At 42.0% G+C, this 15971-nt stretch overlaps 1 protein-coding gene across 2 annotated transcripts in view; it reads left to right on the top strand.

Annotated features, from left to right (window-relative positions):
- Positions 1-15971, top strand: part of PLXNA2 (plexin A2) — a 301825-nt gene that overhangs the window by 29423 nt on the left and 256431 nt on the right. Inside the window, exon 2 of one of the 2 annotated variants that reach the window (XM_040424056.1) lies at positions 12335-13621. In XM_040424056.1, the coding sequence (XP_040279990.1) occupies positions 12425-13621 (1197 nt within the window). In that variant the 5' untranslated portion in view covers positions 12335-12424. Of the gene's footprint in view, positions 1-12334; positions 13622-15971 lie in introns of those variants that run through there. The other variant, XM_040424057.1, reaches the window with a different exon arrangement.

Raw genomic sequence — 15971 nt, 5'->3', positions numbered from 1 at the left:
TAAGAATGAGTGACAGCTGGAATGAGCAAAGACTAATAATGCTTCTCCAAGCCTTGCCAGTGACAGTTAAATGATCTGTCCCTGCCTGCTCCCTCCGTCGCTGCATTTCTCTTTCCCTCAGAAGAAAATCTCAAAGCCATTTGAATAATAATCTTATAGCCTCCATTAAGATGACAGTGAGGGAAATCAGCAGAGACCCGCGATTACTCCTTCCATCCAATAATTATTTAAATACCAGATAACTCCTTTCAGCTTAATTGAAGCCTTTCAGATCCATCTCTGAGGCCCATAGTCGCCGTGTGGACGGCGTGCTATAGTTTTTTCAGTGGGGTCGGCACAGAGGCTAAGTACCAGTTTTATTTGCTCAGTGATACTAGTTATGGTACTGGTTCTCCTTATACTTTCCAACTTGAAACCAAGATGTTCAAACATATTATGTTGGCGCATCACTAGACTTTGATAGGCCATACGTCAAGAAGAGTGTACTGTACTTTTGAGCATGTTTAACAGCCTCCATTACTTCGGCATCCTTTTTTTTTGAGGATATAATAGTACACTCTGCTATACTCTAGCACAGTGGTTCCTCAACTCCAGTCCTGCCGGTCATGTTTTCAGGATTTCCTTAGTATTGGGCATCTGATATAATTAGTGCCCATCCATCAGGATTTACCACAGGTATTCATTCTGTGGGATACTCCTAAATCCTGACCGGTAAGTGAGCCCTGAGGACTGGAGTTGGGGAACCCTGCTCTAGCAGACTATGTCAGGCTACAGTCTTCTATGGTCTCCTGTCCCTCATATAAAGAGTATATGCGAAGTAACTGCAGGAAGCGTATTATAAAAGGGTGGATGCTGGTCCGGTTGAGCTGCAGTAAAAGTTCTTGGAGAAGACCTCCACAAATTGCATTTAAAACATACAAAACAAATAAAGATGTGGTCTTCTCAAAGAGGTTGTCTTCTGGAGAGGTTTGACTATACTTTTGATTCGAAAAATTTGCAAGTTAACTAGATTTAAACCTGGAATTACTCCCGGTCTGTGCAAATCAGCTCGCAGTATGAGTGTGGATACAAAGAGGTCTGTCAATCACTGAGAAATGTCTCAGACTCATGAATGAACCGGACTGAGGACACACAGCTGATTTGCATAGCAAGCGCATAGATTTCCAGATCTAATGACACCCTTATCCTGTGTCTCTTTGTAATGGATTATTAGTCACAACTGCAGGATATCTTTATCAATATTGAAGACGGAGGTCTGGAGCACACGTATGACAGGTCGGTCCCGGGATTATAACAGTGTATGCTATTAGAGACATTTATCATGAGTGGGGTGAATTTTAAAAAATGTTCCTAGCAACAGTATTGATGACCCTGTCTCAGAGGGTTTCAGAAAACCTAAGCATGCCCTGGGCTCTGCTTATTAAAGGTATGTATGTACTGCCCTATAAAATAGGTCCAGTAAAGATTCCATACATTCTGCAGGAGTCAAGACAGAATTTATGGGGGTAATTTTACACGTTACACCCACTTTGTATAGTAATTGCCCATTTACATGGGCAGATTTACCAGATCATTATCAGGAACACTCGTTTCGTGATAAAATTGCCCCATGTAAGGGTACTTTCACACTAGCGTTAGTGTGATCCGGCAGGCAGTTTCATCGTCGGAGCTGCCTGTCGGATCCGCCGATCAGTGTGACAACTGACAGCATTTGTAGACGGATCCGGGTGCGGATCCGTCTCTCTGCTTGTCATGCGGATGGAAGGATCCGTCTTGCAGTCTTTTTCATAGTTTTCCCGGTCTGCGCATGCGCAGACCGGAAGGACGGATCCATCCTTCAGTTGTTTTGCAATGCCAGATCCGGCACTAATGCAAGTCAATGGGAATTAATGCCGGATCCAGCATTCCGGTGACTGATCAGGCATTTTGGACAGACATAATACCGCAGCATGCTGCGGTATTATGTCTGGCCAAAACGCCTGACAGTGACTGAACGGAAGGCATACTAATGCAAACTGAACGGATTTCTATCCATTCAGAATGCATGGGGATATGCCTGATCAGTTCTTTTCCGGCATAGAGCCCTTTTGACGGAACTCTATGCCGGAAAAGAATAACGCTAGTGTGAAAGTACCCTAAATGTACTGCCGATCACCTGAAAAAATTAGAAAAATGCTCATTTGTCAGGTGATCCATCGTTTATGTGACACATAACATCACCGTTTGTCAGCGGCACATCACCCTGTTATTACAGTAGCAGTATCCATCAGCATACAAAAATAATTATTGCAGCATGTAAATGCAGCTTTAAAGGGGTTGTCCGGGCTTTTACTAAGGATGACCTATCCTTAGGGTAGGTCATCAATATCAGATCGGCGGGGGTCCGACAACCCTGCCGATCAGCTGTAAGTGGAGACGGCGTGCGTGGTGCGCACGTGCCGTCTAACTTCTCTCCTCTTGTCCGCTGCTGCTTTCTATGGCAAAGACTATAGACAGCAGCAGTGAACAGGAAGGGAGACAGCATGTGGCCACTGCGCATGCCTTCTCCTCATACAGCTGATCGGCAGGGCTGCCGGGTGTCGGACCCCCACCGATCTGATATTGATGACCTATCCTGAGGATAGGTCATTAATAGTAAAAGCCCGCACAACCCCTTTAACTAGATGGCAATGATTGGGAATGAACAGTTTGTTCCCTATAATTGCCCAGGGTACTGGGTCATGTTACAGCCAGAAGTCTTGATATTGTTAAATGAAACATATTACATATTAATAGAAAGACTGTAATATATACTCATTTTCTCAATTTCTTCCTTTACTACTAGAAACATAATAAAGCAGGGAAGCCACGTCAAGTAAAGTTGGTGGGTCATCGGTACACACTGCAGCTTTACTACAGATATATGCAGGATACAGGCTGCCATACGTGGCAGTTTGCATTCTGGTAAAGTAGATCCAGGACAGCAATAGCATAAGTTGAAAAAAGACATAAAGTGGTGCTTGAAAGTTTGTTATCCCTTCTTATTTTTCTAGGTTTCTGCATAAATTTGACCTGAAACGACATCAGATTTTCGCACAAGTCCTAAAATTAGATAAAGATAGTCAAATCAAATTAATGAGTCTGAAGTAATAAACTTTGTGAAAATGATGCAATATCACGTCTGTCAGTGACAAAAGTTTGTGAGCCTTTGCTTTCGGTATTTGGTGACCACTTTGTGCAGCAGTAACTGGTAATTGATGACTAGTCCTGCACATCTGCTTGGAGGAATTGTAGCCAATTCCTCTGCACAAAACAGCTTGGTGGGTTTCCTCATAAGAGCTGCTCACTTCAGGTCCTCCAACAACATACAGTAGGTCAGGACTTTGACTTGGCCATTCCAAAACTTAAACTTTATTCTTCTTCAATCATTCTTTGGTAGAACAACTTGTGTGCTTAGGGTCATTGTCTTGCTGCATGACCCATGTTCTCTGGAGATACAGCTCATGGACAGATGTTGTTACATTTTCCTCCAGAATTTGCTGGTATGATTCAGAATTCATTGTTCCATCAATAATGGTAAGCCACCCTGGCCCAGATGCAGCGAAACGGCCCAATCCATGATGCTACTACCATCGTGTTTCACAAATGGGGTGACATTTTTATGCAGAAATGCAGTGTTTTCCTTTCTCCAAACATTAAATGATGTCCAGGAAGATTAGTCCATTCTTACATATTTTACTTACATTTTATTCCACTGTTCACAGTTTACTTTCCAGGAAAGGAAAGAAATGCGTCAGCATTTACTACCATTAAGAAAACAAGTTGATGGAACTGGTTCTCACCGCAGACTAATCCCTATTGTTGCCCGTCTTAAAGACTTGCTTTTGTTTATAGGGTGACAAATGTCTGCAGTCTTGCCAAACTGGCCATAAATATCCATATTTCGACATTCACATGCAGAAGCTGCTTTGGGCATAGGTTAGGGTTAAATAGTATGTCTGGCAGGAGTGGCCACATATCAGGACTTTCTAGTTGTGTTTTTTCAGCTGCCTACAATGGGAAGTGTGCTTGCAGACATAACTGTTTTTCTGTCCCTGGTGTTGTTGAAGGCACGTAGGGACAGCTGGTAGAGATATCGCACTGGGTGACTGCAAATGGCAGAGATTCCCATGCAGGTCAACAGAGATCACACTCTTTAAGGGCCTTGTCTCAATCCCGTGGGGGAAGGGGACGCGCCTGAAACAATGTTTTGACTCCTTTTGATGCAACCAGTGTTTGGCATTCAGGAACTGATGTATAATACTATGTGAATGCCACCCCTATGGATCAGCTTCATTGTATGGTCCAGTATTGTGTGGGGGATGCAGTCAGATGCATAAGTGACTGAAAGAGTCCAACCGATTTGTACCCTTGATCATAAATCAATTGTTTTTCTGACTGTTACACCTAGTCCAACCTTGGTTTATATTATTATCATGGTTTCTAATTGGGATGAAGATCATTTGTATCATGACTGACATTTTATGTATTGACCTCCCTCTAGAATACATTGCAATATCAGCTAATATCCAGATTTTTTTAAAACACAAAAAAAAAAACAGTTCGCAGTGTATTTATGCCAGTTTTTTGCCTGTACCAGGAGAACAAGGAGAGCGAATCCTCAAAATCTCATTGCCAAATGGCTAACGAGGCTACTTCTGATCATGAGAACAAGGACTCCAGGAGATGGTTGAGTACAGCGCTCAGATATAGAAAATGGATAGAGCGGCAGGGCACACAGGAGTAATGTTTTGTGATCAGTGGAGGTCCCAATAGTTGCCCCCACACTGCCACTATGCTTCATGGTCAATTACCGTGCTGCAAACTGCGCATGTTTTATTGCAAAGTACCAAACGTTTGCCATGCGACATGTAACCAGATGAAACAACATGGTGAATGGTACCTATAGTGTAGAGAGTGGCTAATTACCACGATTTTCTGCAGATTTCTGCTACTGTTCAATGCACAGCTTATAGACATCAAATAAGTTGACAACACTTGTTTTACCTGTACAAGCCTCATGACCGAAACCCATTGTAGAACATTAGTAATTTGCTAAAAAATACCCAAAATTCTCTGTGTGGTAATTGTCAGTGCAGAACGGTACCGGTCCCATTCACCAAGTGAGAATACACCCTTATAGTACTGTGAGAAGTTTTACTGACCTTCCCGGCATCTGGATTGCTTTCCGTTTTTATAGTGTTACGCAGACGAGTGTGAGCGTGTTTTTTAGACTTGCAGATGTTCAGTTTATAATAATTCTTTAATGGGGTGCATCCCGCTCGGGCAGTCGCAGAGTGTTTACGAGCTGAGGAAAGCTTCACTTTTCACATCAGCAAGCCAATTTCATTAGGTTGTAAATCAGTTCCAAGGGTATTGCACTACGTTCTAGGTATATCTAAGTATTACACACTATATTCTACATGGGAGATATAATGTATGCATTCCTTTCTGATATTATGCAGCTTTTACTATTTACGACCCTATATTTTCGATACAAAAAGCAGTAAAAGAGTCACAGTATAAAAACCTCCAGTAATAAGCACGATGTTGCCCTTATGTTTCCTGAAGTCTTCCGAAGAACTACATTTTTTACTAGACAATGAAGGACATATTTGTTTTTTCCTTTACATAATAATACTGGAAAACAGTTCTTTAGTCCGTATAGCCCATATATTCTTTAACATTGGTCGAATGGTATCGGCGGTAGTACTACTACTACTACTACTGATTTACTACTAGTGAAAAAAATAGACCTTTTTATCTTCATCTTGTTTCTGGTCCTTCAGAACTTTCTTCAAATTGTGAAAACATACGGTAATTTATCTATTTCATAGTTCTGTCTGTAGGAAATCTGGGAGATAGTTGCCAACTCCCACTAGGGTTGTCATTCAGCTTTCTTAGTGTGAATTCACATCCAACGGATTTGTTGTAAAAAATGTCTGCAACTGAAAGGGTGCTTCCACGCAGTTTTTTTGGGAGGGGGCTTTTTTTTAGCTTGTAAAAATACTATTAAATTCATGTTCAATGTACTGGGGTATTTTCCAGACTCTTTATTTAATAGAGAAACCTATGGGAAAATGCCTGAGAAAAGGACACACAGCATTGCTGCAATTTGGGAAAAAAAAGGAAAGGGGCCAAAAACATCCAGGAATCTAATAACGCCACTACAAAAATGCAGTGTTTGTAGGAGGAAAAAAAAGAAGCCTGCATGTGCAGCCACCCAGATCAGTTCCATGGGGGTTTGCTCATAATTTTCTGCATGGGATAGCCCTTGTAATTTATGTAACAAATCTGCCGTATGTGAATTCACCCCTAAGGCTACTTTCACACTAGCGTTTCTATTTTACGGTAAATTGAGATCCGCCACAGGATCTCAATACTGGAGAAAAACGCTTCCGTTTTGTCCCCATTCATTGTCAATTGGGACAAAACGTAACTCAACAGAACAAAATGTTCCAAAATGTATTCCGTTCCGTTTGGTTGTGTTCTCATACCAGAGAGCAAACCGCAGCAAGCTGTGGTTTTCTTTCCGTCATGGGATGCAGAGCAAAACGGATCCGGCATGACCCACAATGCAAGTCAATGGGGACGGATCAGTTTTCTCTGCCACAATCTGACACGGATCCGTCCTTAATTGACTTTCAGTGGTGTTCATGACGGATCCGTCTTGGCTATGTTAAAGATAATACAATAATAATGGTTGTAATATCAGTAACTGAAGCGTTTTTGCTGAACCCTGACGGATCCAGTAAAACCGCTAGTGTGAAAGTAGCCTAAGGTGGCCATACATATTAGGGAGAGTTCATATCACCGCTTCATTTTCCGTTCCTCTGATCCGTCAGAAGAACAGGAAAAAAATAGGATCCTGTAAAAAAACTGATCCTGTTGCACATTTGGCATCCGTTTGAGCCATTTGTGTCTGAGATTGTTATTTTTTTTTGGACAGAGAAAATGTACTGCACGCAGGACTTTTTTTGTCAAAAAAACTGATCTCAGATGAAAATGGCTCAAAAGGGTGCCAAATGTGTAACAGGATCTGTATTTTTTTTCTTCTGTTCTTCTGACGGATCAGAAGAACGGAAAATGAAACGGTGATGTGAACTCCCCTTAGATAAATGTTGGTTGCACCCACTGATTTTGATGGGACAGTTCGACCATCTAATGTGTAGCTGGTCACCAGCAGAGTCATGGACTGAATGTCGACAGGAATGATCCTTCTGTTCTTGTGGTAGTAAGCCACCATGACAGGTGTTTAGCAGCAGCTTTTTCTCTTCCCCTTTCATGTTAGCTAATTGCAAACTGGCTGCGGCACTTTTTGATGAAAACGCTACGTGTGACATCAACCAGAGTGTGCTGTATGGCGAAATGTACCTTGTAATCCAAGAACTGGTGAATGGGCATTGCATGCAGTTCTCTTATTTAGGAAGGGCGGGGAGCGGTGATAGCTTCTGTGGGTTCTGTAATGGCCACCATATTTGTTGTCATGGCTTTCCTAGAAACAAACAATTTTTATTGGCTTGATAGAGGACAAGTACTGTTACCAGTGTAATCTGCAGCCATAGATGACATAGTTTCAGATTGCTCCAGAATACTATTCCTGGAGAAAATGCAAAGTGCGGGAGACTGGAAAGCATATGTTTTCAGCCTAATTAGAGCTTGGTCATCGCCACTGCTAGTGTGAGGGGACCTTGAAACGCGTATGTGACATAATAAAATGAGTACAGTAACAAGCAGTAAAGTAATGGTACATAGGACCATTCTGAATTAACCAATGTGGGAAAAGCAAATAATGCCATCTTCGAGCATATGGCTGGCCTATAAATAAACCGTACCGCTGAATGATCCTATTGGAATACAGAGTAGTCAGAAGCTGCTTCTTATATACTTCCAAACCATGCAGAGACCTTCACGAGGGCTGCCTGCTATCATCAAGTGGCCCTCAAATATCTTTAAAAAGACCCTATAAATTAGCCTCATCCCGTGAACGGTGCTATAGGTCGTGGACTGGCTGCTCCTTTAACAGCTTTCTAAGCTATAAGTAGCAGAGCCTGTGTTAGCTAAGCAGGTGAAAACGATCTATTTTACTGCAGATTTATGTCTCCCATAGGACAGAGTGAAGCCTTAATCTTAGAAGTCAGAATGTTCCTACTTAAAAGGTCATTCTGTTCTGGGCCATAACTCTCATATATCTCTCTGGAGGGTCCTGTGCCTTGACTGGCCATGAGTTCTATAAGGTGGCGTGAAGGTTATATCGTCACCGGAGAGTGCGAAAGGTTAAGAGATCGCTCACTGAGCTACCTGGACATGTTGGTAAAAGGGCAAGACCTTACCTGACATGTTTTATAAGTATAGATTTTGTGCTATTTGGGGGGATTCTAGATATATATATATCTATATATTAAAGAAAACATTTAACAGGTGCAAAATATAGACGTAAGGAAATCAATTAGCACAAAAACAACTATTTTTAGGATCACCGTCATCACCATGGTGAGCATGGTTGTTTCATCAGCCTTTGAAAGAAGTGGGATTTCTTCTAGCTTTCATTTCATCCTATGCCGACAGTTGGAATGTATGCAATGGCTATTGTTATGTCCTGTACACATTAATCTCTCTGACAGCTTTATACCATGCAGGTATTAGGGCATGTATTGTATTGTTTGTGTGTATGTTCGGATACAAGCCTATTATGTATGACACCTTACTTGAAGAACAGACGTAATGCAATATTGTATTCTCCTCCATGTACAAGAGCTTGCTGCTATAGGCTTTATTCTACAGTGGAACCGATGCATTCCTTCTTCTAAAGACATTATAGGAATTGTGTGCTTTGAACACAGTGTTTTTTGTTAGGAGGGTCCTCCAAAAATAAGGTGGTCTCAGGTTGTCCAACTATTGAGGCTCGCGGCTAAAAACTGTAATCTGTAGTGGAAAATGGCGACAAGAGTTTAGTTCTGCCACTGCGCCACCGAAGGGCATATAAGCCATTAGATGATGCCCATCGAAATCAGTGATGAGTTCATGGAATTGTAATGCATGGACGTGCTGGGTCCTCCAAAGAGAGAGACATTCTTTGTCATTGCTCTTGCCTAATATATGGCAAACGGTAGAAATGGTAGACTCTGTTTCTACCACACATTCAATCACATCAAGCACTGAACACCTCACCCAATGCCATTATAAGTCAGTGGGGTCAGACGGGCACCCCTGGTATTCATCATGTGATGGATCCAGCATGACATTGGGGCTTCTATTTAAATGGAAGCCACAACACAGATGTGATATAATAATTATGATCATACAAGCCATTATTCCCGATACTTGCCCCATCTACAGGTGCCACGAATCACCTGACAAATGAGCAGATGCTCAATTCTCGGGTGATGGCATCTGAAATCATCATTTGCCAGCAGCCCATCACCCTGTGTAAACAGGAGTGTACTGCTGGCAAACAGTGAGTCTGTACGAGGATGAATGATCACAGTATTGATCATTCATTCCCATCCAGAGGGGTTGATTGCTGCATATAACTACACCCTGCCATGATTGAGAATGATTGGTTTGTATATAAAGGGATCCTATATGATGCAATTATGCAGTTCTGTAAAGGCAGCATAGCGTGCGAACATAAGGTAGTAGATTGTGGGGTTGCCTGCCATAAGGGGTGCTAATCCAGAAAAGGAAAGCATAAAGAAGGCATAAATCTGCTACTAAAATAAGACGATGTGTCAGTGCTATTAATCATAGAGGAATAGAAGCTGCTTATTGTGCCAAGCAATTCTTAACTGCCAACAAGTGAATACATTTCTATGGTTAAGTGTGTGTATTAAACCAATTGGTTGCTGGCTGTCCGTCAGATCTCTATTATTTTGGGGCAGTGCGGTTTGCTCACACTTTGTGATTGCTTGACGTAGGTAAGCATGGCCTCTTTCCTCTGCCTTCAGTTCACTGTCAACAATTACAAGCAGACTGCAGAAAAATGCCTGCAATTTAGACACAGGCACGTCCTGTTCAGAATCCATCTTAGTAGTGTTTTCCTCTCCTTATAAGCTCTGGATGGCGTTCACGCATCCCCCGCCAGGCCTAGGTACACAGAGATAAAAGAAAGCCTCCTTTGACTCATATTTTTGTCGTTCTGGAGGCCAGAAATGTTCAGAGATAATTACGTTGAAATGATGGCTTGTGGGCCTCCACTCCACGCAGATGCTGATCATCTGTCTAATATTCCCCATGGGGTGGGACGTTGAGGAGATCTTTACAGGATCTGCTGCTCTGTTCCATATTTAATCCTGCGATTGCACTTGGAAATGCTATGGCGTGTGCTTGCTGCAGGGAAGGGAGGCTTCACCTTATTCTTGTTGCATTTTGCATTGCTGGGAGTGAAAAAACAATTATTATACAAAGGACGGGTAAATGGGATACGCGGCATAACACCTGTTACTAGCAGAGACTGCCGAGAGGCGAGAGGCGTGAGAGTTATAGAGCCAGCCTGTTGCCTTTTGCAATACACCGTGGCATTGCCTTCGTTTTCCTGTGTGACAAGTAGAATCGTTTGCCGTAAATTGAAGTTATAAATTCAATAGGTCACAAGTCACTATCTGTATTGTCAACTAATCCTTTGATGAATGTCTTTGAGCGTCTGACTCAATAGAAAATTAACATAACACTTTGGAGTGAGAAAACCAGCATTTAGTACGGCGTAAAGTGGGCTTCATCACCTATCCACAGGCTGGATCATAAATTTATGAATGCTAGGACCCCCACGACGGCCAGAACAGGAGTCTTAAGCCCAACTTCGCAAAATACGGATGCCGGCCCATGTGCTTTCCACAATTGCGGACAAGAATAGGACATGTTCTATCTTTTTTGTGGGGCCGCTGAATGGAACTACAATGTGGACACGGTGTACTGTCCGCATCTTTTGCGGCCCCATTGAAATTAATGGGTCCGCACCTGTTCTGAAAAATTGCGGAACAGGTGCGGACCCATTCATACGGCCGTGTGAGTGGGCCCTAATGGAGATAGCTAAGGACAGTGCTCAACCTCCTCATCAGCAGGTCAGACAACACTCTGTGATCCGTGATGGTCCCAGCGATCATACATCCTATCCTCTTCAAAGGTGATACATTTGTTTTCGTGGAATGACTCCTTAAAAGTGGCCATATACGTGAACAATGTCCTACCCACTGATTTCTAATGCATGCCATTTTTTGCATCACGGCAAATGTAGGAAAAGAAGAATTGGCCATTATATTTCAATATGCCCAGTCCTTTGTTCCTGCAGGAGATAAGTGGTGTCTGCCAGTGGCTTATTCCCCTCTCCTTATTGAAAACACATGCATGCTCAGCCAAACCGAGCATGCACATATGGGGGGGGGGGGGGGGGGGCACTGGAAATGATAGTCAGTCGAATGAGCATGCGCCTGACAGCTATCTAAAGTGGCCACTGTTATTGGACAGTATTCCCAATATCTCAAACCTGCTACATATATGGAAGAACTGGGGAGGAGTAGAAGACAGGGAATACAGCGTCTATGCTACTTGCTATTCTTATCTTATTATTATAAGCTTATACAGAATAGTTAGATATTCAAGTGGACACTCACAGCCTTCACTTCTGCAGAAATGGCTGACAAAACAGAAAAATGTCGGTATCCCTGTATGTGGAAAAATAATTCCAATAATTGCCAAACTTCAGCTATCGATGTCATTTCTGATGTAAGACTGGAAATGCACCCTAAAACTAATCACAGACGCCAGTCATGTAAATGAGTCTCTTATCAGTTATCGTTATGTAAATTCTACCCAAATAATTGCTTGTCTATTGTAATGATCTGAACATATGTCTGATATTAGCAATCGAGTGTCTCTCGATGCAAAGCAATGATGTTCCTTTCATCAGATCAGAGGCGGAAGCCTCTACATCAGTTGTTAGATGTAGACATGAAGTGTTAATCTGTTTGCGAGGCTTTAGATTTTTTTCTACTTCACAGTAACAGGAAAGCAGTGACCCATAGAAATGATATTTTATTGTACTCGTAAAGGTGCCCATATGAAGACACTGTCCTATATTTCCCGATTAGGTCCACGCTAGCAAGCAATAGGCACAAGCACCATGTGACCTGCTTAGCTGGAGGAACATAATGCTAAAAACAGCTTAAAATGATCTATTTTGGCTATGGTGATGGAGATTACAGTCATTATATTGGCTGGATTGGATTGCAGTCATTCTTTTTATATTATAGTGGTATAACATGCTGCAGTATTTAAATGCTATATACATGGTAATTATATTTCTTTGCTTGTCTTTCAGAACCATGTAAAGAAGACTTAAACTCTTGGAGGCATTAAATACCAAAGGGAGCTTGGGTTCCATTTCTCTTCCTTCTCCTCATCGAACACCATGGAACAGCAGCGGTTAAAGAGGTGGACAGAGAAATCTTCCTGTTACCACAGTCAGACAGCTTCTGTGGTCTTGCTGGTTTTGGCCATGCTGTCTTTAGAAATTCCTGGTGCTTCCCTCACCAACACATTTCATGCCGAGCAAAGAGACTGGACTTTTAGTCATCTCACAGTGCACCAGAGCACAGGGGCAGTCTACGTTGGCGCAGTAAATCGCATTTATAAGCTATCAGGAAACTTAACATTGTTGGTGTCCCATAACACCGGTCCTGGAGAGGACAACAAATCCTGCTACCCTCCTCAGAACGTTCAGCCATGTAGTGAACCTCGTACACTGACCAACAATGTGAACAAGCTGTTAATCATTGACTATTCGGAGAATCGGCTGTTGGCATGTGGTAGTTTGTACCAGGGTGTATGTAAGCTTTTACGTTTGGATGACCTTTTTATACTGGTAGAACCATCTCATAAGAAAGAGCACTACCTCTCTAGTGTCAATGAAACTGGTACAATGTACGGCGTGATTGTTCACACAGAAGGTCAGGATGGCAAACTCTTCATTGGAACTGCAGTAGATGGCAAACAGGATTATTTTCCTACACTTTCGAGTCGCAAGTTGCCTAGGGACCCAGAATCGTCTACCATGTTGGATTATGAGCTGTACAGTGACTTTGTGTCGTCCCTCATCAAGATCCCATCCGACACTCTTGCTTTGGTCTCTCATTTTGATATTTTTTACATTTATGGTTTTGCCAGTGGCAACTATGTTTATTTCCTCACTGTGCAGCCAGAAACTCCTGAAGGTATTTCTAGTAATTCAGCCAATGACCTTTTCTACACATCTCGAATTGTACGGTTATGCAAAAATGATCCCAAATTTCACTCTTATGTTTCGTTACCAATTGGATGCACAAAGAACGGGGTGGAGTACAGGCTACTGCAAGCCGCCTATCTAACAAAACCAGGTGCCACCTTGGCTAGGTCTCTGAAAATATCAGTGCGGGATGATGTCCTTTTTGCAATCTTCTCTAAAGGCCAAAAACAGTATCACAATCCACCCGATGATTCCACACTCTGTGTCTTTCCCATCAAGACGATCAATGCTCTCATTAAAGAAAGACTTCAGTCATGTTATCAGGGAGAAGGAAATCTGGAGCTAAACTGGCTGCTTGGAAAGGCTGTCCAGTGCACTAAAGCTGTAAGTGTAGTTTCTTAAAAATGTGCTTACTATGTATATTGCTTCTTTTCTGTAGGTCATAGCCCTTGGGTATGTGCAGCTTAGCATCTCTAGTGGGTGAACAGGTTGGAAAGGAAACATGACAACTGAAAATATGAGCACCTATAGGAGCCTTCTTTTGCTTGCTTACCAATTTTCTTTCCACCTCAATCCCTCCCATTTCGCAAATAACAACCTCGCTCCAGGGAGCATGAAAGAAAAATAGCACAAATATTATAGTCTAAGACCAGCAAGCAGATGGGGATGAGCAAGCCTTTAATTCAAGGCTTTACATTCACTTCCATGTGGCTCTAAGTGCATACCATTTCATTTGGAGGTACATATATGATTCCCCTAAGGCCCTTAGTGCCCAAATTATTACAAATCTTGCAAAAAATAAAATAAAAAGATGTATTATGTGTAATGGGGGCCTTAGGGGAATGGAGGTCACCCTGAAAGCAAAACAGAGTTCTATTCTGATTCCTCTCCTTTTATTTAAAGTGATTAGCGGATTTCTATCGATGTGTCCTGAAGCTTTTCTGTAGAGATTGATGTTTTCTTAACGCTAGCATGTCACATAGTCTGTATTGTGTTAAGGGTTTGGTTTCCATGTCTGCCATCAGTATGTTACATGCAACCAGTTCATGAACTTTGGGAGAGAGATCACTCCGCTGTTATAAAGATGATGATTACATTAAGCCGGTTAATGAAACCACAAGAATGTTAACATGAAGCAACCACGGCGGGGCCGGAGAGCTCAGCCAAGGCAGTGCACTGATTTGTCGAGTTAAGTAGTCGGCATTGTTCTCCTCAAGTGACATTTTGTAAAGCCGTAATAAGTGTTTACCTAACTCTTGTCAAACAGGTAACAAACTACAGTACCTGAGGAGCAACAGGAATGTGCTGCATTTACATGTCACCATTATCGAAGCACAGGCAGACCATTAGTGGCTAAAGTGCACGGAAATGTACATCTCACCATCTGAAGGATTCTCTAAAAGTACATACAATCTGCACTGAGAAACAGCAGCCTGTGTACGGGAAACAGCAGCTCTCCAGCAAACAGTTGTGCCACTTTTCTACAGGCCTGCTTTTCCAAGTGTAATTTCACATAAAAACCCATGGCAAAGCAACAAACTTTTGTAGACATCAAGCGAACGTTCATAGATTAACACTAAAATGAAGCTGCCATGTAAACATGTCTACCAGGCCCAGTTTGGTATCCCTTAGCCATATTTTTAAAAGGAACCTGTCATTAACTTTAGGGCCACTAAATTACCAGGATTAACTTTTTCAAACGTCTAGAATAAAACCATCCGTCTCGGCGTTGGACTGTGAAAGAACTTGTAAATTGCTGGAGATATCTGGAGGTATCAGAGGCATATGCACTGCGCAGATGGAGCTGAGGACATGTGCCCAGTGCTGCCCAGTGCCACAGGACTCATCTTCAGACTCATCTCGGGTAATTTACAGAGCTGTCAACTTTCACATAGCCATGTTTAGAAAGCGAAACCCCAGCTGTATAACAGCATGCTGGTGGATTTTTGGCCCCAACCCTAGCGACATGCTATATGCCCTTATATTAGGGTATGGCATGATAGGCAGTTTCTTTACATAATCATTTTGTCATCAATATGGTTCTCTGTCGTTGCCCTGGAAATCTTTTCAGTGAACTGTGCCCACCTTTTTGGCACCATAGACTTTCAGGGACAGCATGGATCCAGCTGCAATGTGTTAATACCAGCTGCTGCCTTTCTAGAATTTGCAATTAATGTAGAAAGGCTGATAATTTGGAAACGGTTAAATACGATATATTTTTTTGTCTGCTTTGCTTAACATAGTAAATTAGCACATTTTGGGCAGTTTATTTAGGGACAGATGGGGTTTTATGCTAGTTAGTCAATTAAATAAATTCTTTTTTAAAGGATGTTTTTGAGAAAACAAGCAAAATTATAGAATGAAGTACACTTTCCATAATTCTTTTTCAATTCCCATTATGCAACTGTGAGAAACTAGAGATTTTTTCAGTCACAGAGCTACAAAATATGTATGCACGTGTCAGTGGTTGACTTTTCATACACGTGCTATTTTCTAGAAAGCACTATGACATAGTTAGCTATTTGATGATGTCAGCTTTATGACATCACTGGCTTTACTGTGTCCACAGAACACTACATAAAGAGACTGAGTAGCCCTGAAGTATCATCAATAATCTCTCCTTTATTGTTAAGGTGGATTTAGACGGGCATTCTTTCCCAACAGTCTGCTGCTCGTTCAGTGAAGGAGACCGCACATTTACTTGTAGCGATCTCCTTTACTGTATGAGGATGGG

Source organism: Bufo bufo, chromosome 3 (assembly GCF_905171765.1).
Source record: "Bufo bufo chromosome 3, aBufBuf1.1, whole genome shotgun sequence".
NCBI classification, from domain to species: Eukaryota; Metazoa; Chordata; class Amphibia; order Anura; family Bufonidae; genus Bufo; species Bufo bufo.
The sequence above is the reverse complement of the archived record's forward strand: the minus strand, read 5'-3'. Positions and strand labels throughout refer to the sequence as shown.